This window comes from Myotis daubentonii, chromosome 5 (assembly GCF_963259705.1).
Source record: "Myotis daubentonii chromosome 5, mMyoDau2.1, whole genome shotgun sequence".
Lineage (NCBI taxonomy): Eukaryota > Metazoa > Chordata > Mammalia > Chiroptera > Vespertilionidae > Myotis > Myotis daubentonii.
Window position 1 is genome coordinate 81,447,395 of NC_081844.1, and position 27,629 is coordinate 81,475,023.

The 27,629-nt window shown below is 37.6% G+C and overlaps 1 protein-coding gene across 2 annotated transcripts in view; it reads left to right on the forward strand.

The window, feature by feature from the left end:
- The window catches only part of CTNNA1 (catenin alpha 1), a 194,337-nt gene that overhangs the window by 61,805 nt on the left and 104,903 nt on the right, over window positions 1–27,629 (forward strand). For both annotated transcript variants that reach the window (XM_059698505.1, XM_059698504.1), the window contains exons 5-7: window positions 653–772; window positions 8,427–8,696; window positions 10,883–11,086. In XM_059698505.1, coding sequence (XP_059554488.1) covers window positions 653–772; window positions 8,427–8,696; window positions 10,883–11,086 — 594 coding nt within the window. The remainder of the gene's footprint in view (window positions 1–652; window positions 773–8,426; window positions 8,697–10,882; window positions 11,087–27,629) is intronic.

The window sequence follows — 27,629 nt, forward strand, 5'->3', positions numbered from 1 at the left end:
GATGTTTTTGTTACATTTCCACTTATTCCTTTATTCTAATTGTATTTCATACAGGTTCTACTGTGACCTGTGTTGTCTTGATTCTAATGAAGAACTTGTAGCAAATGTTTTGTTTTGACTCCTTTCTTTTTTGTAATACTGATTAAACATTTCCTTGTACCAGTAGAGTTCCAGAGTTGAGAAATCAAGATATGTTAAATTGTGTCCTTTATTTTTTTATTATTATTTTTTAAATATATTTTATTGATTTTTTACAGAGAGGAAGGGAGAGAGATAGAGAGTTAGAAACATCGATGAGAGAGAAACATCGATCAGCTGCCTCCTGCACATCTCCTACTGGGGATATGCCCGCAACCCAGGTACATGCCCTTGACCGGAATCGAACCTGGGACCTTTCAGTCCGCAGGCCGACGCTCCATCCACTGAGCCAAACCGGTTTCGGCTAAATTGTGTCCTTTAAATAGAAATCAGTAATACTGTCCTTTTCAGCTCTCCAAAAGCTCCCATGTAGTAGCTGCTCAAATGTTTGAGTGCCATGTAAACTAGAGAGAAAGTTTGAATTGCTGACTGAATTGCTGTTGCAGAACATAAAAAATTCTTTATATAAGAATTGCTTAGAATTTTTCTTTTTTTGGGGGGGTATATTTAATAGGTGGAAGATGGTATCTTGAAACTGAGGAATGCCGGCACTGAACAAGACTTAGGAATACAGTATAAAGCCCTGAAACCTGAAGTGGATAAACTGAACATTATGGCAGCTAAAAGGCAACAGGTATAGTCATGATTTAGGGATATATTAAAACTATTTATGTTATTACTAGTTTGAAAAATTCATTTTACCCAAGTTTTACAGTACCTCTGTCTGCCAATATAGTGCCATTAAAACATTTTACTATTTTAAAAATTAAGTTGTATTCACGTTATGCTTTTAATTTTAGTCTCTTAAAAATTTTGCTTTAAGTAGCTTGGCAATTTGTGATAGTGTAGGAGAGGTAATAGTTATGTGCATTTGAGGATTAACTTGAGTTGATAATGGAATTTATCTCAGGTTTTTAAAAACCTTAAATCAGTTCAGACATATGGAATGACTTCTATATCAGAAAGAATTTTTCCCCTCTCCCCATATTTTTTCACTATTTATGTATATTTTAGATCTGAGGAGGTGGAGGACCAACTAGTTAGTTATGCATAGATTTTCGAATGGGGCGGGGGTGGGGGGATGTTCACACCTGCATTATTCAAGGCTCAACTGTATTTCTTATTAATTGCTATTAATAGTTTCCATAGTGTTAGAAATTTGTGTTATGTGGCATGTGGATCAATGCTCTTATTTTCAAGCTTTGCTAAATCTTTGGGGTTTTTGCTGTTAGGATGCTTTGAAGTCTTCCCGTGCCCTTCCTGTTGGATGCTGTGTGTTAGGTGTGTGTTCTGTAGGGGAGATGCATATGTCACTGTTCAGCCCCCTACAACTTCCATAGTCCTGATCCAGCTTTTAATTCCTATTTTTAAAGAAGCCCAGAAAAATATCAATTATTATTATTGTTAGCCAATACCTAACCCAGTTAGGATATTTTACATTGCAGTTCACAGAAAAGCCAGCTCCAAAACTACTTAACAATGGAGGATTTATTTTCTCACTTATTAGAAATCGCAAGTTATATTTCTGACTTCAGGATTGTTAAAGGCTTTGCAATATCAGCAAGGATCCAGGTTCTTGACATTTTCCAGCACTGCCATCTTCAGTGCTGGGCACTGGATGGCTGCTGAAGCTTTAGGCATGACATTTATGCACGTCAGTATGGCCAGTGAGAAAAAAAAGAATTGTTCCTTATGTCTATAAGCAAGTAATCTAGAAGCCCCTAACACATTTGCCCTAAATCTGAATTGTGTAACATAGCCATTCCTCACTAAGCATTGGTAAGAGGAAAGCAGATACTATATCTGACTCAGAGTAATGAAGATCTACCTTATGGTCCAGGATGGGGGTAGTTTTCTTGGGGACAGAACACCCAATAAGAGCTCTGACAAACATGAGAAAAATGGGGTCAATACTCTAAATGTCCCGTTTTTGACAGCCTTAGCTCTGAAGACTTCTTAGTAACTTTCATTTGGTCATATTTACATTAGTATAAAACTAATGGATTAAATTAATAATATATGTAATATAGTGCCAGGCAGTGGGCAATTGGTGAACAGTAGTTATTGCTCATATTTCAAGCTAGAAGATGTGATCAGATTGAATCTGCACCACATATGAGATCCTGTTGTTTTTTGTGTGTGTTTTTTTGTGTGTTTTTTTACATATGATAATATAGTGAGATTTGGTATACTGTCTGAGTAATATAGTTAGTATATGATCATTGTACTTTTAGCATTTGTCCTAGTCTTGGCTTATGTCTCTATCACATAAATTTCAAGTAATTTTTTCCTTTTGCTGGAGCTGATTAATCCTTAGAACAGCAGTTCTCAACCTGTGGGTCACGACCCCTTTGGCGGTCGAACGACCCTTTCACAGGGGTCGCCTAAGACCATCCTACATATCAGATATTTACATTACAATTCATAACAGTAGCAACATTACAGTTATGAAGTAGCAACGAAAATAATTTTATGGTTGGGTCACAACATGAGGAACTGTATTTAAAGGGCCAGAAGGTTGAGAACCACTGCCTTAGAAGAACTTATTATATATAATAGTATGGTAATTCTATAAATAACACAGGCTGGCCAAATTATGTCCATAATTTATTTTACTTAATGTTCTTGATATAAATGCTCACTTGAATACCTGAAATAAATATTAGTTATATTTAAAAAACAAAGTTTCCAAATAATAGCACTGTCTTAAAACCTAGTCAGTCATATCTTGGTTTATGAAGACTTAATATTATGTGAAGAAAGTGAGAACATTTAGACTGATACTGTTGTATATCTTTGTAAAATGGTGGGATAAATATATCAGTGTTGTTCTTGAGATAAAACATAATAGTCCAGAATTTTGTATGCTACTGGAGAAACCTACTGGAAATGCTGCCAGACTTTTAATCCTGTGTGCCGTGAATCCATCAAGAGTTTCAAACATTTCCAAAATAAGATGTCATAAAAATCTTGAAGTTATTAATTAACATGCTGGATGATCTTCTGTTTGCCCTTCCATATCTGTTTTCTGGCCTTGTGCATCCTTCTCTCTGCCCTAGGAACTTCACCTGTCTAGACTGCATCCAGGGACTCCTTTGCCCTTTAGCTCTTGGTTGCTTTGGCCAATGGGAGCATGAATAGAAGATCAGAGGACATAGGAGAGTGAGGCTGGGGTTTTATTTTCCTGGCTGGTTGCCCTTGGGTGGCTAAAAGTCATATCCTGTGTCTGGTGGTATTCTCCACACACCTACCTGTTCCCTAGATTATGGTATCTACTGTTTCCTCTTGTCTCTTCAGGCCTAAGTGCTCTAATGACCTTGTGGTTTCCCTGTATTTTGCCCAGACCTTTGTAGCATAGTCCCTAAACCATCTTAGAATTACCTAGCTTGATTTTACTATCTGTTTACTGCTGGTATCTTGAGTGATACGTGTTCCCATTTTAAAGTTTGTTTTGGGTTTGTAGTATGTGATGGTTATTTATAGATTTCCTCAGGTTTAACTCTTTAACCTTTAGCCTTAACCTCCTACAATAAAATCCATTGAGTAGGCTGGCTATAGGCTCCTTTGTGCCTCCTGTTCATAAAATGGCCTTTCATAGGTCTGGGCCTTGTTATGTATTCTTATAAACTAGTGCTTTTCTTAGGAAGTAGACTGCTACTCATTTTATCCTAAGGTACCAGCCTGGTGGAAATTTTCCCTTTTGCCTATTGCCCACTGGCCTCCTTCAGTAACTGGTCCATTTTTCCACACTTTTTTCCTGGCAGACTTCCTCTATTACTGTACGCTTAGTCCCCTAGACCAGTGGTCGCCAACCTTTTGGACCTCACGGACCACCAGTGGTCTGCAGGCCACCAGTTGACCGCTGCCCTAGACTGTTTTCACCTTTGACTTTTTCATCTGTTCCCAGGCCTGGTATGTAATAATTTACCTTCTCATTGAGCCTCTTACCTTTGCAGGCAGCCCTAGTCCATAAAAGGGATATTTCCTCAAGAGCTGTGTTGGGTTCCATGTGTATACTGGCTCCCTTAGCCTCCCTTGTATCATTTAAGCAGCAGCCACCTATTGAGGAAATGTTAAACCTCATAAGGTCTATAGGCTCTATGGAATTTATCTATTTCTTCAGGTTTTTCTGAGCAAAAACGTAAAAGAGTTTCTTCAGGGGTAGGGATATCATTCCATCTACCCATCCACCTACCCACCCACCCACCCATCTATCCGTCCACCTGCCCACATAACCATTTATTCATTCACCCATTTCTGCCCACTCTCCTTGCTCCCTCCCTCCCTTCCATAAATCATCTCCAGGCATATAAAGTCTGGGTTCAAGGCAAACTGTCCTTTTAAAATAGTCAGAAAACCTGCTACGACTTTTGGCAAAGTCTTTCACATGTCAAAACTCACATTCTTACACATTCTCTCTTCCCAGTATTTTTGGGGATCCCTGAGGGTTCATTCAGAGGACCTGGGTGGGGATTGTTTGGAGACCAGAGTCCACAAAACTATGAGTTCCATCCTAGTGAGGGCTGTTGCTAGAAATAATAACTCTAAAAAGGTGTTTACTGTGTGCTAAACACTGTTATAAGCCATTTATAAACACAAACTCAGTCTTCACAAAATGGTGTAAGGTAGATACTATAATTGATCAGATATTCCAATAGATGAAGGAAATATAGCACAGAGAGATTAAATAATTTGGCAAGGTCATTCATCTAGTAAATTGTAGAGCCAGGTTTTGAATTGGGGCTCTCTGGCTCCAGAGGACAGGGATTTTGTCTGTTTAAATAGCTACCATAATCCTTAGTGTTTAGAACATTGCCTGGATATAGTAGTGCTCAATAAATATTTATTTAACAAGTGAGTGAATAAGTGAGCCACTTACCTGTACTACACATCCATCCTGGAATGGAATTCTGCATGTGTTTCTAATCTTTTACTTTTCTTGGGCTAGAATATTATTGGCTGACTAGAAGTGCTGAATTTCCATTAGGCTGTAGGCTTTTCTTTGATGATAAGGGTAAAATAGATGGGGCAGAGGTTAGTCATTTGAGTCCAAGAGAAGACATCAAATTTTATAGTAAGAGGGAAATGAGAGGAAACTTCCACTTGAATTTCCAGCACTTGGTAAGAGAGAGTGTTATAGATTGCTTAGAAGTTAGCTTCTGTTTCTTGGTAACTGCATGTGATGTTGGTTCAGTTACATTAAAAGCAGTCATTTCTTCCTTGTGTTTTCTGTTTGTTCCTGAGTCTGCCTGAAACATAACTGAATTGGTGAAGTTGAAGAATGATGAAGATTAAAGTAGACCAAAGGACTCTTACTTCATAAGTAATTTACTAATATTATATTGCTTAATAGCTCACTTTTCCTACTAATTTGGATTACTTATAAGCACTATATATCTTGAAAAGAATACTTATCATCGATTATTATTTTTATAGTAAATAGTGCTGTCTTATGATAGTGTACATTTTCATATCTGTACTTAACAAACTCTACTTTCTTTGTGTTACAACAAAAGCAGTTCTAAAGAGAAAGTAGTGCTCCAGCCGGGTGGTTCAGTTGGTTGGAGCATTGTCCCGTACAACAAAAAGGTTGCAGGTTTGATTCCGGGTCAGGGCACATACCTAGATTGTGGTTTCATACCCGGTCGGGATGCAACTGATGGATGTTTCTCTCTTATATTGATATTTCTTTCTTTTTCTCTCCCCCCATTCCTCTCTCTAAAATTAATAAAAAAAAATCAACATCCTCAGGTGGGGATTAAAAAATAATAATAGTGAAAGTTAAGGCACTTTGGCAGTTAGGACAAATGATGATACTTAGCTGTCATAGATTCAAATATATTCCCCAATACTTGGTAAATAGGAATCTATTCAGAGATACAATGTGGTGAGGGCAAGACATTTAGAAAATGCATACAGAACATGTGCACCAGTTGCTTTAGCATAATGGTTAGCCCTAGCCCCAGCCCCGTGTCATAGCTTGAATCTTGAGATGATAATTAGTTCTTTAAATCCAGGGGATTCTGTTCTGCGTATTTAACCTGATGTAGTCTTTGGAAAGGTAGGTTTTTGTTGTTGTTTTGTTTTTAATTCTCCAAATTCAAGCTAAACTTTTATTTCATATGGTTGAACTCCCTGGGCTTCTCCTAAGCCTTGCTATTTTCCAGGAAAACGTTCTTTTATATCCTCTTTAACTATTTAAGCAAACATATGATATTCCATTTAAGAGCACTCCTGTTGGTGCCTGATTTATGTTACTGAGCCTACACTCGGAAGGAATTACATGGTGTGATCTAAAAACCAGGCTGCAGTCCAGGTGGCAGTCAGTTCCCAGGGATGGTTTAGGTCTCTCTACTTCCATCTTCCAGTGACTCTGACTGACTTCAGTGATCCAGCAAACAGGTGTGATGTTCCTGCTGGAACTCCAGCATGGAGATTACCATCATGTCGTCCTCCATGCTGCGGCCACCCCCATGCCTCAATTGTAGACTTTTATCATACCAGGCCAGGCAGTGGCTTAAGGAAAGTCAGGCGTTGAATAGTAATTCAGACACTATGTATTAACTTTAGGTGACCACAAGTGTCTTTAATAACCTTTGTAAACAGCTGTACTGATCTAGGTTATAGTTACTTACAAAGAATGCCAAAGCTGATTGCAAAACATTTGTATTAAAACAGAGGACAGATACAAGTGCTTCAAGGCAAATGCCTTCCTAGCAGACTTAAAAGTCCTTGAGATTGTGGTGAGGCAAGACATTTAGAAAAATTCTACTCAGAATTTGTGCACCAGCTGTTTAAGCATAATGGTTAGCCTCAGCTCCCTGTCATAGTTGGAGTCTTAAAATGATCACTGACTCTCTAAATCCACAGGGTCCTGTTTCTGAATATTTAGCTTAATGTACTGTGGTGTGCTACAGGGCATTTGGAATGCTGTGAGCTATTACTTGCAAATTCAGATTTCAAATGAGAAAAGAATTCTAGGAGGAATAGAAAGCTGTCATACAAGGTTTGAATAAAGATGCAAATCTAAAATATATAGTGAGACGAAGTTTCAGAGTTTGGTGTTTCTAATGCTTAGTTAGGAACTCATCTAGAAAGGTGAGCATTAAATAGTTGAATCAGACTTTGAGTAAGTGATTTTGGCCTTTCTAAGTAAGTCAGTTTTCTCTTACATGTTTACACATTTAGTATTTCTTTTTAACACATTTAAATTTGTACTTTAGGACTCATTTGGTGACATTAACATTGAAATTCTGTGATCACATAAAATAGAGTTGGGACAGCTCTGGTTGTCACTTATTTCTCTTCTGTGGTGGCAATCCACATTTACTGGTACTAAAGACTTAGTTTTATTTGTTTGAATAATTTCAGTAACAAGGGGATATCAGAAGTACCTCCTTCACATCTTGCTTATTGTTGGTATCACTTATTTGTCACTTAGTATATTCACCCTGTCTACCAGTTAGAGGCTAGTAGTGTAAACCATGAGAAACCTCAAATCCTTTTAACTGTAGACTATAATTATGGGGTAGAGGAAATTGTAAAGGACATTTTCACTTAAGACCACATGTACATAGAGTATTATAATGAAATATAAACCTTTTGATTTTCAGTATGGAGCGTGTGAGCCTCAGCTTTGTGCCTAATGACCTGTGTCCTAAGGTGGTCTTTGGGGAGGGGTAAGGGAGGAGAGGAGTCTTGTACTTGGTAGAATACCTGGCTGGTTTGCATAGTTCATGTACACCTGTGGTATCTTATCCTAAATTTCACAAAACTCCTGTAATGAATTTTATAACTTAATAAAAAACTCCTTATAATAAATCTTACTTTAAGTATTTCTCTGAATGATTTTTCTATTTTGGTTGGAATAGGTACATATATCTTTATATAGCTGCAATCAAGATGCTAGTCAGTTTTAAGTTTTACTTTTTATTTAATGCTGTGCTAAGTACTTTATGTGCATTATCCCTTTTAATCCTCAATACAATGATAAGAGAGGTACTATTATTGTTCCTATTTTACAGAAGGTAAAACTGACCATGGAGACTTAAAGTAAGATCACAATAGTTAGGAAAAAGTAGAGCTGGAGATTGAAATCTAGGTCTGTGTGGTTTGGAAAAGTTTGAACTCTTATCTACTAAGCCATATATTGCCTCCTTTGTGATGAGCTTCCAAGCCAGACTTAATGAAAATATTGTGTCTATTTAGTAAAAATTCTAACTTTCAATATTTACCGACAAAATTTTATATGAATGGAACTGTTAAAATTTATTGCTTTACTCTTATAGGAACTGAAAGATGTGGGCCATCGTGATCAGATGGCTGCAGCCAGAGGAATCCTGCAGAAAAACGTTCCGATTCTCTATACTGCTTCCCAGGCATGCCTGCAGCACCCTGATGTTGCAGCCTATAAGGCCAACAGAGACCTGATATACAAGCAGCTGCAGCAGGCAGTCACAGGCATTTCCAATGCAGCCCAGGCCACCGCGTCGGATGATGCCTCCCAGCACCAGGGCGGAGGAGGAGGAGAGCTGGCATATGCGCTCAATAACTTTGATGTAAGTTATACTGGGAGGAACTTCAGGCTCTTGACCATCCCCTAAAGTTAGATTTCTGGGGAAATGTGATCAAGGTTCCTAATGAAAGCTCAATTTCTACTTAGATATGCAATCTAAGTTGAAATTAATTTTATGAATCATCAAGTCTACTTATCTTGACTTGTCCTAAAGCATTTCTCTTTCTTTTCTTTTTCAGTTTGATTAAAATTCTGAATTCTTTAATGCATCTTGTGTTTCCTACAAGGTTGTTCTTTATTGAGGATATGAGTTCAGTTTATTTCAACCAAGATTTTAACCTTTTGGTAGATGGGAAGCTATGGGAGATACAGAGGCAAATGCACAGTCTGGTTGGAGATAAAGACACATCATAAATGACTAAAACAGAAGTGCCATCATCTTGTCTGTCGAGATATACTTGTTTTCCTCAATGACTAAATTGTAATAATAGACAAAATTTAATCAAGTGGAAGCAAATTTGGGGTTAAAATACTTTTATAGCATAATGCCATGTAATTACCTTTATAGATGATGCCTATATATTCTATGTACACACTATCCTATGTATCTAATCTTAATTTTTTTTTGGTGGGTTTGTTTTTTAAATTTTTACCCACAATGCCTCCTGGTTCCAGTAGATGACAGCAGTTTAAGATTTTTCAAAAAAATCTTATTATTGTTATTTTAATTAACATAAGAAATATTGTTTTTCAGGTTGTCAGCATCTTTTCATAAGTAGGAAATGCTATAAAGTAATGAATCAATACAATGGAGTACATTCTATTTTTAATATTTTTTTCCTTGCCTTTGCTTTGTCTCAGTACTTTACTTTGGTGTGGGTAACTGATCCTTGCTGATATGAATGGATGATTTAGTACTTCTCATAAATTATGAAAACATGGTGTTAGAACTGAATTTTTACTCTGGAACCTTAAGCATTAAGTGACTTTATAGCAAACTCTGATGATACATCTTATAATTTACTGGCGTTGTTGTTTTTCCCACTCACATATTGGTCTCTTTCAAAGCAGTAAGAGTTACATTTTGCCCTAAGTTGAGTAATATCAGAAGCTACTTAATTCATATGGGAGGGGGTTGGACTGAATGATCACAGGTTGGTTGCAGCGCTATGACTATTTAAGTTCTGGGACCATTAATTCCTCATTCCTGTTGGTCAGAATGCATTGTGTGTTCTGTTTTGACCAGAGAAATCCTGTAGTAACTTAATCTGGTAAGAAAAATGATGAGCTAAAATGTAGGTTAATAATGAACTCAAGGTATGCATGCTAAATTTTGAAACAGGGTTCTTTGAAAGGGAAAGAAGAAATGTACACTTATGGAAAACGGCAAGCTTTTTAAAGAAAAACCTTGGCATTTAAGTTTAAATCAATAAGAACATAGCCCCCATGAAGAAAAATTAAAAGTAAAATAGTTGCCCAGACATTTACCAGTATAAGGATAAATTGTATCAAGTGGAGAAGTTGGAGGGAGACCAATAGCCACTGTCCTGGGGGTGTTGATATTTGACCTTGTACCATAGCTTACTTGTGACCTCACTCATCACTGGTAAAGCTGGATATAAGTGGAGTCAAGGGAATGAAGGGGAGATAGGAAGGACTTATTCTTATTGTGGCAGTTATATCATAGAGTGGCTTTTTTGGGACGGATTGCTACCATCTTACTGAAAACTTAAAGATATAGATTGAAATTGATTATAAATGCATTTCATTCTGAAAATTTGAAGACAGGTGTCAATTTTATTAATTTTTTTGTGGTGAAACAGTTCTGCCCGTGTCGTGTAGCAGTTGTATACTCTGTACATAGAAAAGAAAAAGAGAGCTAACTTTTATTTTCCCTGTAATTTTCATTTGGTAACTTAATACTACATAGGCTGGCTTCTAAATGTTCAGATTAAGTAGATTGAACATGATTTTTATGCTGACATATTTTTGTTTGCCATTTGTGGTATACCTTATCCAGACCCTATTCAGGTGGATAGTACTGCTTCCAGTGCCTTCTTCGAGAAGTGATCCATAGACCAACTTGTATAGTACGGTCCCTCATCTGTCAAGGAGTATAACTTTCAGGCATTGTAATTTTTGTGTTTCTTATAGGCACTTTCCTCACCTTCTGGAAATAATGGAGGGAACAGAGATTAGCAGTAACATTTAATAATGCTTCCTCTGCAGAAACAAATCATTGTGGACCCCTTGAGCTTCAGCGAGGAGCGCTTTAGGCCTTCCCTGGAGGAGCGCCTGGAAAGCATCATTAGTGGGGCTGCCCTGATGGCTGACTCGTCCTGCACTCGTGATGACCGGCGTGAGAGAATTGTGGCTGAGTGTAATGCTGTCCGCCAGGCCCTGCAGGACCTGCTCTCGGAGTACATGGGCAATGTGAGTATCAGAACTTTTCTTTCAAATAAGAGTTTTCCATACAGATGTTGGATCTGAGATGTTTTAAGTATAAATGGCAAATATGTTCTTGGCTCCTTGACTCTTGGGTGAAGCATAATTTTCAAGGAATAGATAAATGGCTTTCTATGTGCCCCTTTCCTCCCCAACTTTTTATTTTGAAAAATGTTAAACTTATGGCCCTGGCCAGGATGCCCAGTTGGTTGGAGTGTTGTCCTCATATGCTAAGTTGTAGGTTCTATTCCCGGTCAGGGCACATAAGAATCAACCATTAATGTATGAATGGGTGAAACACAGATTGTCGTTTCTTCCTCCTGCCACCCCCCACTCCTCATGCCCGTTTCTCTCTAAAAAAAATTACAATTTTTTTTAAATTTATAAAAATAATACTATGAGCGACCTTCTATCCTTTATCTAGATTAACTGAGTAACACTTAGAACATGTGCATGTTTGTGCATATAAATGTATGTGCTTATATGTATCTATATATACACAATCTTTTTTTTAAAAAATATATTTTATTGACTTTTTACAGAGAGGAAGGGAGAGAGATAGAGAGTTAGAAACATCGATGAGAGAGAAACATCAGTCAGCTGCCCCCTGCACACCCCCCCACTGGGGATGTGCCTAAAACCAAGGCACATGCCCTTGACCGGAATCGAACCTGGGACTCCTCAGTCCGCAGGCTGACACTCCATCCACCGAGCCAAACTGGCCAGGGCAGAGCAGGTAAATTATTAAGTGAGCTGTATTAGGCAAACTGAGTAGTGTTTTTGAATTTTTAAAGTTTGGATTTAAAAGACCTGATGCTGTGAAATTTGACACTTGACTTTTTTTTTTGCCATAGAGAATACTAGTTAAAAAATTTTTGGGGGTCTATTGTTAATGTCTTTCTTTTTCTTCCCTAATCTTTTTTTTTTTTTTTCCATTCTAGTTATTTAATATTAATTTAGGCTTACTGTAGTTTAGACCTTGTACCCAATATTTTACTGACAAAAGAAGGAATAAATGAAATATAAAATTTATATAAAGTCATTTGAAGGGAAGAGGGACAATACAAATTAGTTCTCACTAGTGATTTTTCCCAATTTAATACTTTTCAGGAAAAGATCTCGGTACTTTCTCATTTGTTCATTTGCCATACATCTTTGTTTACTTATATGTGAACAGACAATAGTGAGTAATGATGGAATTCCAGGGGTGAAGATGAATGCCTTCCTGTGTTTATCTTATTTCTACCATATTGTGAAATTAGTGAAGCATATTGAGTTTTTTAAGCCATTGGCATGTTTTGATCATATGCAATCTACCTCTGAAAAATGAGATGAGAGGCTTAGTTAAAAGGAAAAAGTGGTTGATAAATCACAGTGAAAATGTAGGACACATTTAAAAATGCATATCTAAGCTTGGGAGTCTGGCTCACGATGTTGGAGATTTATACATGGAAACAAAGGACTCCTGGTATGTAGGTGGATCACTTATCTGCTATCACATGTAGTGCTGAAGTGTGCAAAGTGTCCAATGCAGTTATGATTAGGAAACCATTTTAAAAACAGCCTTTGGTGGGGAGAATATGTGGTAAATCTGTTCTCATTGCTACATATTAGAGCTTCCTAACCAGCCTACAAGATACCCCTTGAGTCTTGGGATTGGTCAGGTTTCGGGCTAGTTATCCTGGTCATGACTAACCTTCTGGTTTCTCCCTAGAGTATTAGACACATAGTACTTGATATTTGAGCCATGGATGTAAGTAAAGGTGGGAAGCACTCATTTATACTGAAGTCATGGAGACTATAACAGCATACTTATGTAACACTGTATTTAACATGTAAGTGAAAACCAGAACAGTGATTGATGTTTGGGTGAAATATAAGGAATATGGTAGGGGTTTTGAAAGAAATTATCTTGATTCAGAAATATATTTTAAAAGATGGTCTCTGGGCATGTTTCTTCTAAAGATAAAAATATTTTATTTCCTTGTATCAACTCATGTAACAGTGAGCAGGCTAGGTCCTGTCAAAACGGGATAGAGTAAGGCTAACAGTGGGGAGCAGGAAAGCACACTTGGAAGCTTAGAATGGTGAAAGGGTCTACAAGAAGCAGAAGCAACTGGGGATATATTTTTACTTATTAAGGAAGCATTCAAAAGCATTTAGAACTTCAGGTGACAATCAGAGCTTAACTGGCAGTGTCTGCCTGTCAGTTCATATTGAGTATGTGTCATGTGCCAAGTAGTATGCTGAGCACTATGTAAAAGGAGGAATGAGGCACTGATTCCTCCTTTCTGAAACAGACTAGGTCTCTACAGGGCATTTGTTGGAAATGCTGCTCTAGGTACTGCTAAACTTGTAAATTGGATGAGATTATTTCTGGTGGGAAACCCAAGAGGACTTTATGGAGGATTTATTTTATATTCTTTAGATTGAGCTCTACCTTAACTTTTAAAAGATGGTTCTCTTTGTTTTGATTATTTCTGTTGAAAAATATTAGGCCAATAATGATGGTATGTGGAGAACTGAGACAGTCTGGATTAATTAAAACTGGTTTACTGCATGGAACTTTGTAGACAGAGTATGGTAAAGTCCAAAAGAGTTCACATATTTTTACTTTTTTCATTTCCTGGATTTTCTCAGTAATGTCAGTATTTTTATAGATCTCTCAAAATCTTTCACTAATCTTTTGAGTCTTTCTTCCTCATCCTGTGTTGCTACTTACCAAGGAAATGGGTTCTTAACTTTGGATGCACATTAGACTCCCTGGGGAACTTAAAAAAAAATCCTGATACTTAGGTTGTCTCCCAGTTAAGTCAGAATCACTGGATTGAGATCTAGGTGTTGTTAGGTCGCCAAAGGAGGGATAACGAATTTATTCGATCATCCACACAGCAGGTAGCTGAGCCTGCATGGCTTCAGCACCCCAGTGACAGGAGTCAGCGGTTTTTAAAGGACTCTTGGTGGGCTTTTTCTGGGCAGAGAATTCTCTGTGCAGGTCCGTATTCTGGGAATCCTGAGGGGAGAGATAATGGTCTTAGCAAGTGGAATGTGGTCTGAGCAAGTGGAATGTCCATTGTGAAGTGGCCTAAAGGTCAGTTCCCAGGGGAGGGAGTATTGATTCAGTTACTTGCTCAGACTTAACAGGTTTCAGTATTTTTAAAGTTTCCTAAGTGATTCCAGTGTACAATTAAATTAAAAGTTTTGCACCTAATGGTTTACATCCTTGAATTGTTGCTTAATTGTATTTCCTTTATCCATGTAACTTCTGTAACTAAGTTTTAAGCATTTTAAAAATGGGAACTATTTTTTAAATATTATTTTCAGGGTTTAGTGTAATGCTAGAAGAGGTACTTAATAACTACTCATGCTGACTTGGGAGAATGCATAAAATGAACAATTTTGGATATTCATAGTGTTAAGGATACATTAACAAAGATTCTTGCTCTTAATGCCTTACATTCTAGAACAGTGGTTCTCAACCTTCCTAACGCCGCGACCCTTTAATACAGTTCCTCATGTTGTGGTGACCCCCAATTTCATTGTTACAAATTGAACATAATTAAAGCATAGTGATTAATCACAAAAACAATATGTAATTATATATGTGTTTTCCGATGGTCTTAGGCGACCCCTGTGAAAGGGTCGTTCGACCCCCAAAGGGGTCGCGACCCACAGGTTGAGAACCGCTGTTCTAGAAGGTTATGGGGGAGGAGGCCATGGGTTGGTTTACCTCTACTTCTTGTAGATCTTTCAGTATACAAATGACATTTGTAGAAAAAAATTAAACCAAATACACTGAAATAAAGTAGTGAGTGAAAGTGATATTTCAGATCAGAGCAGATTTAAATTTAATTCTAACATCAGATGAGGGCCAAACTCCCTTTTAAAGGCTCCAAGGACCAGGAGTCTAGCAGCCTTAAATAATGGTCCTGCTTGAATTGTGGTTTGAAGAGTTGGAGGGTATTCTTGGCTCTATTGCTAACTTGCTTTAGGATTCTCTAAGAATCCTAAATATCTCTCTAAGAAATACTGATGTTTAAAGTAATGCATTTGATCCCTATTTACCTAACATGAAAATCCTTCAGGTTATTCAGTGGATCTTTGTAGTTCCACAAATGACTTTCAGGTTTCCTTGAAATGAAATGTGGTTATTGTGGTTAAGTTTAATTTGTTCCTGCTCTATCAGCCAAAGGTTACTCTGCCCATGAGGGTTCTAGAGAAAGAAAAACAGCTTGCATGGGTGTCGTAATCTTAAAAGGTTTAAAAGTAAATGGATTGAATTAAAAGGAAATATAATTGAATTTGAAAAAAGTATTGCCACTTTATTTTTTCATAATAGAAAATCATACATGTACATTAAATTACTGAACCACCATTACTATTACATTTAGGAATATGTATTTCCAGTTCTTTTTCCTTTCTTCTATGCAAGTGTTTTCAAATTTTAAAATAGTTTGACCTTCTTAATGTTCTCTGCATATGCAAACAAAATATTTCTATACTAGGGTTAAGCTATTAAATTAATAGGTTAAAACAGACTACCAGGTTAATGGATTAAATTTTTTGTTCCTTAAATATGTAGCTGACTTTGGAGCCCTGTTGTGTGTTATAACATTCTCTGAAGATATTTCAATGTCAGTGAAAAACCTCATTCTGAAGAGCCCTGTACTTTATACAGCTGAAATCTTTATGCATACTTTTCATTCTGCTGAGGAATATGCAGGTTCTTAATAACATTCCTTTCTCTCTCTGTTAGGGCATGTATTTTGAGTTGTTTTTCCAATAGTAGAACTTACTGGGACCAAGCTTATTTGTCTCTTCAACTCCTGACTCTTCAAAAACCAAATAAACACCCCCCCCCCCCAATAAAACAAACAAAACCCACACACAACCCAAACTGAAAACACTTAACAGTGTCAGAAATATAGAAGACCCTCAATCTTTGAAATGAATTTCATTTGGTTTTGGCCTAAGCAGACTTGCTCAGCAGTTCATGGTAGTGTGTTGAGTGACTGAAGTTAGGATTTAATAATTGGTAAGAAGCATACATGTCTTGATTGGGCTTGAGTAGCTCTAGCTCTGTGCCATCCAGTATGGTAGCCAGTATCCATATGTGCCTATTGTGTATTTAAAATATGACTAGTCCAAATTAAGTACAAACTATACACCAAACTCGACTGAATACATAGAAAAGAATATAAACTATCTCACGAAGAGCTCATTGATAATACTTTTGACATATTGGGTTAAATAATATCTGTACTTAAATTTACCTGTTTGTGATGTTTCTTGCTTGCATTATATTTCTCTTGGATAGTTCTGATTATTGGATAACCAACCAGCCAAGGTGAGTAGATAAGAGTTTAATATCAGCTTAATTGAATGCCCAGAATGGAACAGTAATCCATACATGTAGGTATTATAGCTTATATATATATTTTATAGCTTAAACTATAGTTTTAGGCAGAAGAAAATTGGTACAGCTTAGGGCCTGGTGAGGATGCTACTGCTTAAGGGTACATTTTATCTTTGTTCTTGCCCCAAACAGTAGATGCAGTGATTGCAAAATCCTGAAAGAGGAATGCAAATAATTGGGTATTTTTTGTATTGGACTGGGTATGTATTTGAGGAGGTTCATTATGTTAACATATCAAGTATAAACTTTTTATTTGATTTGGATAATAGTTTGACATGGAATATATGAATAGGATGCAGTTAATGTTCACTTTCAAAGATATATTGTTATTGTAGTGAAGGGAAGCAGTTAATTTAGATGCTAATCTCTTCTCAGTTTTGCAAAAAGACTTCCTGGAATCATTTTAGCATAGCCAGAGTTTCCCAGCCTTTGAAAGACTCTGCGAAGAGTTTGTTACTGTTATTTTATGACTGCATTTTTAAATTTTTTTAAGTATGAAAATAGCCTAATATTTTTCTAATTACAGAAGTTCTGTGTTCCTTATGTATCATTTGTAATCCTACCACCTATTTTTGGAGTATAGCATTCCAGGCTTTATTCTGGGCATGTGAATATACACACCTATCTGTTCCTTTCTTACTGTTACTTCTTTTTTTAAACAATAAAAATAAGGATTATCTGTATTATTATATGGCTTACCATATGCTAGCCATTGTGCTAAGAGACATACATTATTGCCTATTTTACTCAGATAATGACTTTTATTGAGTTATTTGCTTAAAACTACACATACATACAGCTGACATTGGAACTCAGATTTTTCTGATCTGAAAGTCTGAGCTCTTAATACTTTCATCATTTCATATCTCTGCAAGTCAGCAAATAAGATTTTACATCATCATCTTTAATGGCCGGTGGAATTTTCCACTGTAGAACTTTATAAGTGACTGACTGTTCTGAAATTAAATACTCCACACTAAGATAGATTTGTTTCTGGTATAGCTGCTTGAAGTGAACAGAACTGAAACCAGACAACCAATGGGTCCGGGCTGCCTGTCACTACTTGAGCCAATTAAGTAGAGACAGGGTTGAATAATATATGAGCATTTATTCAAAAAATGCCATTTATTTACAAAAATCTGCTATACCCCTCCCCATATGCCAGCTGCTTATATTGAAGGACAAAGATTACCTGGGAAAGTAGGAATTACAGGTATGAGGAAGTAGGCACAGTATAATGGTTATAGGTTGCTGGCAATGTGGTCTGGGGGAGGGGGTCACAAAGGGCGGGCACCTCCCAGACCAGATAGTTTCAGCAACAAGGTTGTCAATCCTTCCATGATGATAAGCAGTTCTTGGAAAAGGAGGATGGGCTACATTCCAATGTTAACTCCTGTGTCCTGGGGCATACAACTGTCAGCCAGGTTAGAATGTGCTTTCTCTAATCAGAACAGAACAATTACGGTTAACAGAGCATGATTAACAGTTCTTATAATTATAGTTAGTCCCCACTATTCTATTTCTGCTTCTAAGAGACCAAGAAAGCTTTTTAGCATATCCTCCCATTCTAGACTGGCATTGAGTGATATAGATGTTTCAATTGGCTCTGTGAAATGCAACTACAGGGGCTGAGTTTTATTTTATAATATGCTAGAATTTTTATTTTTGTTTGAATACTTAGGTTTACTGCAGTAGATACTCACCTGTATTGCTAGTCCATAGTTCAGTAGCTTTGTATGCCTATAATTTTATTGATTGTTAGTGTAAGCTTTTCTGTGAGTTGCCTAGTATATTTGGGAGAATGTGGATATAAATAGATGTTGCATTGAATGCCAAATTTGAGCAAATGTAGGACTTGCTTCTCTTGACAGAACAGCATTTATTTAATTTGAAAACCTTATTTTTCAAAAATTAATGTGTGATTTTCTTATGAATGAGAGGTTTAAAAGATGTAACTCTGAGGAAGACATCTCACCCCAGTTATCCCATATAATAAAAGGGGAATATGCAAATAGACTGAATGGCAGAACAACCGATCAAAGCATTATATGCTAATGATATGCTAAGGCTGCTGAACCACTCGCTATAATGTGCACTGACCACTAGGGGGCAGACAGTCAACTGGTTGACCAGTCGCTATGATGTGCACTGACCATCGGGGAAAGATGCTCCGACTGGTAAGTTAGCTTGCTGCTGGGGTCCGGCCAATCAGGACTGAGCAAGTTGAGCCGGACACACCCTGGAGCCCTCCTGCGGTCCCTCCCTGGCCCGATAGTGCACCGGTGGGGTCAGGATGAGTGGGAGTGGCCGGTAGGAGCTGCAGGCAGTGTTGGACTGCGGGTTTCGGCTCAATTCCTGCAGGCCACCCAGAGGGACCCCAGCCATGCATGAATTCATGTACTGGGCCTCTAGTATTTTATATTGCTTTCTAAGAGGTTTGAGATACTTCCTATGTATGCTACTCTGGCATTATGAATTGAAGTTTTTAAGAGGCAAGTTCTTAACCTTTTATATGCAAAAAGATGCATGTTTATGTATTAGATGAAAGGGTGCTGGCCTAATGGAGCAATTTTTGAAATCAGAATGATGGAGCAGACATGGAAACCTGCCTAGTTTCAGGCGCAGATGGATAGGGGTTTAGCCTCTAAGACATTGCTATTAGACTGTCTATGGTATTACTTTCTACTCTTTAGATGTCAGGCAAGCTTGAAAAGGTTTCATATATAAAAATGTTTCTGGATTAAAAGGTAACCTCTCAGAATACTACTATTAGTAATTAGAGGCCCGGTGCATGAAATTCGTGCACGGGGGGGGGGTGTCCCTCAAGCCTGGCCTGCACCCTCTCCAATCTGGGACTCCTTGGGGGATGTATGACTGTGGGATTGGATCTAAACCGGCAGTTGGACATCCTTCTCACAATCAGGGACTGCTGGCTCCTAACTGCTTGCCTGTCTGCCTGCCTGATTGCCTCTAACTGCTTCTGCCTGCCAGCCTGATCGCCTCCTAATCGCTCCCCTGCCGGCCCGATCGCCCCCAACTGCCCTCCCCTGCCGGCCATCTTGTGGCACGTGACGCCACCTAGGCTTTTATTATATAGGATTGTTACTAGGTGGTGGTATGATAAGCAATATAAATTTTCTTGTATATTTTCCCCCACATTTTTTTTTATTTTATTGATTTTTTACAGAGAGGAAGAGAGAGGGATAGAGAGTTAGAAACATTGATGAGAGAGAAACATTGATCAGCTGCCTCCTGCACACTCCCCACTGGGTATGTGCCCACAACCAAGGTACATGCCCTTGACTGGAATCGAACCTGGGACCCTTGAGTCCGCAGGCCGACGCTCTATCCACTGAGCCAAACCGGTTAGGGCTCCCCCACATTCTTGACACTTTCTTATGGCCATAATGACTTGGATTTTTAGGTTTGTTTATAATTCATATACTGTTAGGGTTGCTGAAGGAGGAATGCACGAGGCCAAAGTGGTAAGGGATTATGAATTTATTAGGTCATCTGGATACTAGATGGGCTGAGCCCCAAAATGGCGCGCCAGCACCCAGGGATAGGGAGTCAGAGATTTTTAAAGGATTCTAGGTGAGCTTTTTCTTGGCGGAGAATTCTCTGGGCAGGTTTGGATCCTGGGAAGGTCCCGAGGGGAGAGATAATGGTCTTAACAAGTGGAATGTGATCTAAGTGAAAGGGAATGTCCCTTGTGAAATGGCCTAAAGGTCAGTTCCCAGGGGAGGGGTATCGATTCAATTATTTGATCAAACCTAATATATACTATATTTGTTTCTAAAGCAGATTAATAGGAAAAATTGAGGATTTTTCACCTTCAAAAGGTCTCGATTCATCTTTTTGAGGTAACAATTCAGGGCTAGTTTGACTAAAGGGGTGATTTGTGTTTTTATTTGTTTACTGTGTTATATATTTCTAATAAGTCTTGGTGAAAACAGAGTGTATGATAGCATTTGTATTATCCTTTCTTGGACTAAAAATCAAAATGAGTTTTTGACCATGAAAGATAGCATTTGGAAGTGACACTAGTATCATCTAGTGCAGCAGTTGACAAATTATAGTTCTCAGGTCAAGTCTGGCCTGTCACCTGTTTTTGTAAATAAAAGTTTTATTGGGACACAGCCATGCCCATTTGTTTACTTGTCAACGGCTGCTTTTCCACTACAACAGCATAGTTGAGTAGTTGTGATAGAGAGACAATATCTCAGAGCCTGAAATATTTGCTATCTGGTCCTTTTCAGAAGTTTGCTGAGCCTTAATCTAATCCAGCCAACAAAATTTTTTGAAGATTTTAAATTAAAAAATTCAATTTCTTTAATGGGCATAAGATTGTTTGGGTTATCTGTTTCTTCTTGGATAAATTTTGGAAGTTTGTGACTTTTAAGGAAGTGGTCTATTTATCCAGTTAGTCCAGTTAGTCAAATTTTATATACAAAGAGTTGTTGGCAGCATTCTCTTACTATCTTCTTAATATTTGTGGGGAGTCTGTAGCCATATTCTCTAATTCATTCCTAATGTTGATAATTTATATCTGCTTTATTTTTTTAAATCTGGCTACAGGAGCATCACTTCTATTATCTTTTGAAAGAACCACATTTTGGTTTCATTGATTGTTCTCTATTTTCAATTTCACTGATTTCTGCCCTTTACTATTTCCTCTCTCCTGTTTCCCTTGGGTTTATTTTGTTCTTCCTTTTCTAGTTTCTTGAGGTGGGGACTTAGGTTATTTGTTTGAGACCTTTCCTCTTTTAAATGTAAATATTTAGGACAGATTTCCATATAAGACTGATTTTCTGCACCCATAAATTTTGATATATTGTGTTTTCATTTTTTTTAAAATACATTTTTATTGATTTCAGAGAGGAAGGGAGAGAAGAGATAGAAACAATAACGAGAATCATTGATTGGCTGCCGCACCCCCCCCCCCCCCCCCCCCCCCCCCCCCGGCAGCCCCATACTGGGGATTGAGCCTGCCACCCACACCACCCGGACATGTGCCCTGACTGTGACTTCTTGGTTCATAGGTCAGTGTTCAACTACCGAGCCACGCCAGCCAGGCTGTATTTTCATTTTTGCTCAAAATATATATATATTTTTATTGATTTCAGAGAGGAAGGGAGAGGGGGGAGAGAGATAGAAACATCAATGAGAGAGAATCATTGATCGGCACGCCCCATACTGGGGATCGAGCCCGCAACCCAGGCATGTGCCCTTGATTGGAATTGAACCTGAGACCCTTCAGTCCGCAGGCCGATGCTTCATCCACTGAGCCAAACCAGCCAGGGCTGCTCAAAATATTTTTAAGTTTTCCTTGACTCTTCCTCTGTGACAGGTGGCTTATTTGGAAGTATGTTGTTTAATTTACAAGTATTTGGAGATTTTCTTATGTTTCTGTCACTGATTTCCTAATTTAATTCAAATTCATTAGGTCAGAGAGAATATACTCTGCATGATTTCAGTTCTTTAAATTGTTTATTGAAGTTTGTTTTACAATGACTTAATGCTACCTATGTGAATGTTCTGTCTGTACTTGAAAAGAATATGTATTTTGCTGATGGAGTTTTTATATATCTGATTGATGGTATTCTTGTTCTAAGCATTATTCAGAGTGTTGCAGTCTCCAAGTACAGCTGTGGATTTAGCTCTTTCTTGTTTCCATTGCATTCAGTGGTATAGAATAGTGGTTCTCAATCTTCTGGCCCTTTAAATACAGTTCCTCATGTTGTGACCCAACCATAAAATTATTTTCGTTGCTATTTCATAACTGTAATGTCCCTACTGTTATGAATCGTAATGTAAATATCTGATATGCAGGATAGTCTTAGGCGACCCCTGTGAAAGGGTCGTTCAACCGCCAAAGGGGTCGCGACCCACAGGTTGAGAACTGCTGGTATAGAAAGAGTGGAATGTGTTTATTTAATGTTAACCAGAATTGAAACCAATCACCCATTTTCAAAACAGCCTGAAACTAGAAAAGTAACTTGGCCATGATCAAGATTAGAACTGAGGTTTTTGATTTTTAGTCTGTAGTTACTCCAGATGATGCTTTTCACATGTGATTCCATAGACGGTGGATAAGAAGCTGATGCTTCATAGAATAGGACTCATTAAAGCTTAATCAAGTAACCTCCCAGTGCCGTCTCAGCTGTAAAATGGGGTCAGTAATAGCTGCCCCTCTACCTGACCTTGTTAAAAGGTGCAGAGAACCACTCAAACAAGGAAAATGATGAGGATGGGATAAATATCAAAATGCTTTGAAACAAGCAGAAAATGTAGCCAAGAACAAGGTGAAAAGGGATTTGGATAGGCAGAGGCAGGCTTCCTTTTTGGCTTTGTATGACAGCTCTGTTCCTTGTTCTGTGCCTGCAGCAAGAGCCACCAATCTGCATGATCTTGTAGTTCAAATGCCTAATTACAGCTGACAGAAAGGGTCTCTTTCTTCCTCATTTAAATCAGGGGAGATACCATATTTGATATGAACATAAAACTATGAAGTGCTATACATGTACAACTTGGTATTTTAGGAAATTATTACACAGTTCTTCTTCCTCATTTATTCTTTTCGGTCCAAGGAGTAGGCTTGACTTTTGGCAGAGTTGTCATGTTGATAAGAAATCAGTTCCTTTAAAATTATAATTGTTTAAATGTAGCAAGCTAGGTGTTTTGGGAGGTTAACTGTTTACCTTAGACTGCCCATATATGACAAACATGTAACAGTAAAAGCTTATCAGTCATAATTTTCTGCCTTCATGTTTTATGTCCATTGATCTTAAAAACATTCTTTTTTTAATTAGGTGTTTTAGAGGACTTAAGGTAGTTAATAAACACTTGCTGAGTTGCCAAATTGTTCTTTCCAGGGATAGGTAGAGCCCTGTATGCCAGGAAATTCCCTCTTCTCTCATTTCAGACCTGCTCTCTTGAAAGTGACTATGGTTTCCATATTTCTTAGTCATAATATGAATATAGAAGGGTGAAAGTCTGGAATGTGATGTTTTTCTTCTCTGAGTGAAAGTCCTTATTCTTTCTGTTTATTTTGGGGTTGAATTTGTGTTCACATCTGGTGAATGCTAAGTGAGTACTTGACAGTCACTAAATAGCTTACTTATTTTAAAGTGGAATTTTGGATATTTAGAATCAAAGACTGCTGAGAACTGATTTTGTTTGGTCATTCTCTGCAAATGGCATTAGGGCCTTTTCATAATGTCATAGTTTGGAGACATACTATAGGGAATATATTTCCTTTGAGTTGCTTTATGCTGAAATAACATCTGGGTAGTAAATTGTCTTACCAGTATTATTTTCAGATGTGTTGAAATTGTCTTCCTGTTCGGGTTTTACTCCAGTTGCAGATATTCTAACTTTTGGTTTTGTAATTTGCAGTTTGTAATAATGTACCAAATAGGATGGATCTTATTTCATGACTTCTTGCTAATTGTCCTTTAAATTTAACTTTAATTTACTTGACCTGAATTATGTCTCCCTGCTTTTAGGAAGAATTATTGGTTTTGACGATTCAAATATGAAACTCATCTTCTAGGAATGAAAATATTTATGTTGGCTTACCCTTGTTCTTGTGTCTACATGAACATTGCTTATTATTCTCTATGTAAAATAACTTGAAATATTTTATAGTAAAAATTGGGAGTATTTGATCAATTATAATTTTTAAAGCTCATAGCAAAAATATTTGTTAATGTTGCATTTAAGATTCTGTATTATTGGTGAAAAATAGATAAAAACTTCTATATGGGAAAATAGTTTGGTTTTTAAAAGTTGATCATTCACATATATATACTCTTATTTAGCGATTTCTGTTGTGATAAAGGATATCCTTGTCCCCTTATCCTTTTTAAACTATTAAAATTTCTTAATTGAGAAAATGGACTCATAGCTTTACGAAGACATTTGTTGGATTTTTTTCATTTTCAAAGCAATACTGAATTTTGTAGCATTCAGAAAAAAATTTCAATTTTAAAGTTGGAATTTCTAGTCACATTGTTTTTATTTTTTTTTTAAATATATTTTATTGATTTTTTACAGAGAGGAAGGGAGAGAGATAGTCAGAAACACCGATGAGAGAGAAACATCGATCAGCCGCCCCCTGCACATCCCCCACTGGGGATGTGCCCGCAACCCAGGTACATGCCCCTGACCGGAATCGAACCCGGGACCCCTCAGTCCGCAGGCCGACGCTCTATCCACTGAGCCAAACCGGCTTCGGCTCACATTGTTTTTAAAAACTCATTGCATTCACTAGCTCTTATTTAGTGTCTATAGCTCTTTGATTTTGGCAAACTCTAGATGCTAGAATCAACCTATTCCTTTTGACTAGGTTTTCCCAGCCAGTGCAAAATGAGCCATTTTCTTAAAACTACTCTGAATCAAGAATTACATTAAATTTAGGGTTACGATGATGAATGTCAGTAGCTATATGTTTTTGATTTGAGGTTTTAGTCAAGTGGCAGTTCTTTTAACTGTCAAGATTTGACAAAATTTGAACATCCAGATAGGAACACAGGTTTATGGGGAATGTTACATAGAAGAGAAGCCTTATGAAATGACGCGGTCTTAGATTTGTTTTAGAATATTCCAGCAAAAAACTAATGGGGTGATAAATGAAATAAGAAAACAGAAAGTTGGCGGTCTTTAAAGCTTGGAGATGTTGCATAAGGAAGTCATTTACTGTTCTCAATCCTTTTGGATATGTTTGGAAAATCCCATAATAAAATGTTTTAAAATGCCATCTTGTCATCATTATGACAATTAGAACAGGTGTCAGTATATTACATGTTTAAGGGTACAGTTCTTGCTATGTTTACAGCCCTTTTGAGGGCATTTCCAGTCTTGCAACCTTAGGAAGGCCTTGTTTTATCTTGCCCAGCTCCCTTCTCAATCCTTAGTTCATAGGTTGACCTATGATGTCTCTTAGGCCAATTTGATTCTGTTGGGAATTTGTATGGGAAAAATAATGGGAAAATGATGCAGTTAGTAAATGGGGACCGAAGTAGGAAATTATGCTATTAAGTGGAGTCAGAATCATGAGGGGTGCTGACAAAGTGAATTTGTGGTTGAGTAGCAGCTATTAATAGGCAGCATAGAGAGTAAGAAGAGGTTAGGTATTTGAGATTGGAGAAGGGTGCAGCCAGGTAAGAGGAGGACCCTAGGCATCCCCTTTGGCTGCTCCTAAGGCCAGTTGCCCAGCTATGCTTGGGTTATTGTGCACATGTACCTTTATCACTAGAGTGGATTTAAATCCCTCGTTTCTCCAAAAAGGGCGTAACTAGTGTAATCATTGGATGATGCAGAATTTTCTTGGCTAAATTATTAGTAATCACTTTTTTTTGGAGGTCAAAAATGGTCATTGCTTAATCATCTAGGCATTCCATAGTCCAGTTCCTCAAGCAGTACCAGAACCATTGCCTTCCTGAGTTAGATTTTTAAAGTTCTATCATGTATATAGTAAGAAACCTTTTGTTTCTTATTTACTTGACTGTTATGTAATTTAAGTACTGATATTTACATTGTTTACTAGACCTTGATTGAATGGAATATAATAAATGGCAGAATCAGAGTTTTTTTGTATAAGGAGGGCATGACTTGTCAGCTGGGCTCCCAAGTTTCTTATTAATTGAGAAGTTGCCTTAACATAATTGTAGGGTAAACACTATTTCGTCAGCCAACATGATTTCATATTCCTTACTCTTGCTGTTATTAAAAGACATGGCCTCTAACTAGAGAAAACCTTTTTGACTATAACCATCCTATCCACTATTGTCTTTCTCCGTTTTTCCTTTTTTGGTTCTGTTTTGTGGGCAAAAATAAGAATGAGGAACTCTGGCTTAGAAGAGATAATGTTGGTACAATGGAGGTTCAAAAAAAAAGCATAAATGGAAATGTTTTATTATAAAGCACTAGAGAAACTATAAAACTATTAAATAGGATATACAAAGCAGAAAAATATGGTTGGCATTGATTGTCATGGAGAAATGGGCTAAGGTAGAAACAATAATGGATTTCGAATCAGGAATTAAATAGTGTGCAGGGGATGACAAACATCTTGGCTTGGTGGGAATGAAGAACCATTAAAGAACCATATTGCTGGGGTCCTGCCCCAGCTGTTCAGGGGTCCCAAAGGTGTGGACAGAGTCGGCGAAGATTGTTTTACACGGGGACAGAACTCTCTAGCTCTCTTTAGTCTCGGTGGATCTTCCTGTGCCTGGCTGAGGCCACAGAGAAGGTCTTGAGGCAAGCTGAGCCTTTATTTCATAGTCAGAGGTAAACAAGGTAGTGGTTACCACAGTTACACTGTTCTTGTGAGTGTCACTTGTTTTTGTTCTTGTTGCACTTCCCTCAGCCCATTAGCTTCCCAGGTAAGATCTAGGGAGCATTATAAGGTCAAGCCTAATTATGCTTAAGAGGACTGTGCCCTCTAAGCTGGGGCTTGTTTGTGACTTTGCCAACAGGTCAGTCCGAGGTTTACCCCTATAGAGGCTCCCCACACCATATTATAAGCAAGACTGGCTAGAAGCAGTTCTCTTTTCCTCTTTGTTGGGTGACATTCAACAAAATTCTCTTCACTGACATTATCCTGGGAATTATTAGCTTTTCCCCTTTTAATTTGCTTGTGTGTAGAAAGTTACGACTTTCTTGTAGGGTGGATTTAGCCTTTGATACATTTCTTTGGGCCCAAGAAAATTATATGCTAAAGTAGAAAATGAATGAAACTATTCCGTTTAGCCTCTAGACAGTGACACATTAAGGACTAATGACTGCCAAAAGGAAATGTCAAACACTAAGCTAGTCTACTTTCTTTGGCAGCTGAGAATCCGGTGAATCAACAGTTTTAGGGGGTGTATATTTAATGTGGGTGGAGGAAGAGAGTGTCTAACATTCTTTAAGGCCCTGTTAAATAAGTTGGGCACAGTTGGACTTGGAGCCTGTTTCTACTTTTCTAAACCCAAGAAAGGCATGTACTATAGAATAAAGGCAGTTATTTGTCATGTATGTAGTATTTTAAAACACATTTAAAAAGGTTTTTATGGGCTTTGTTTTTATGTATTTTTAATTGTTGGTGGGTGCTAAAAAGTGGTGCATTTG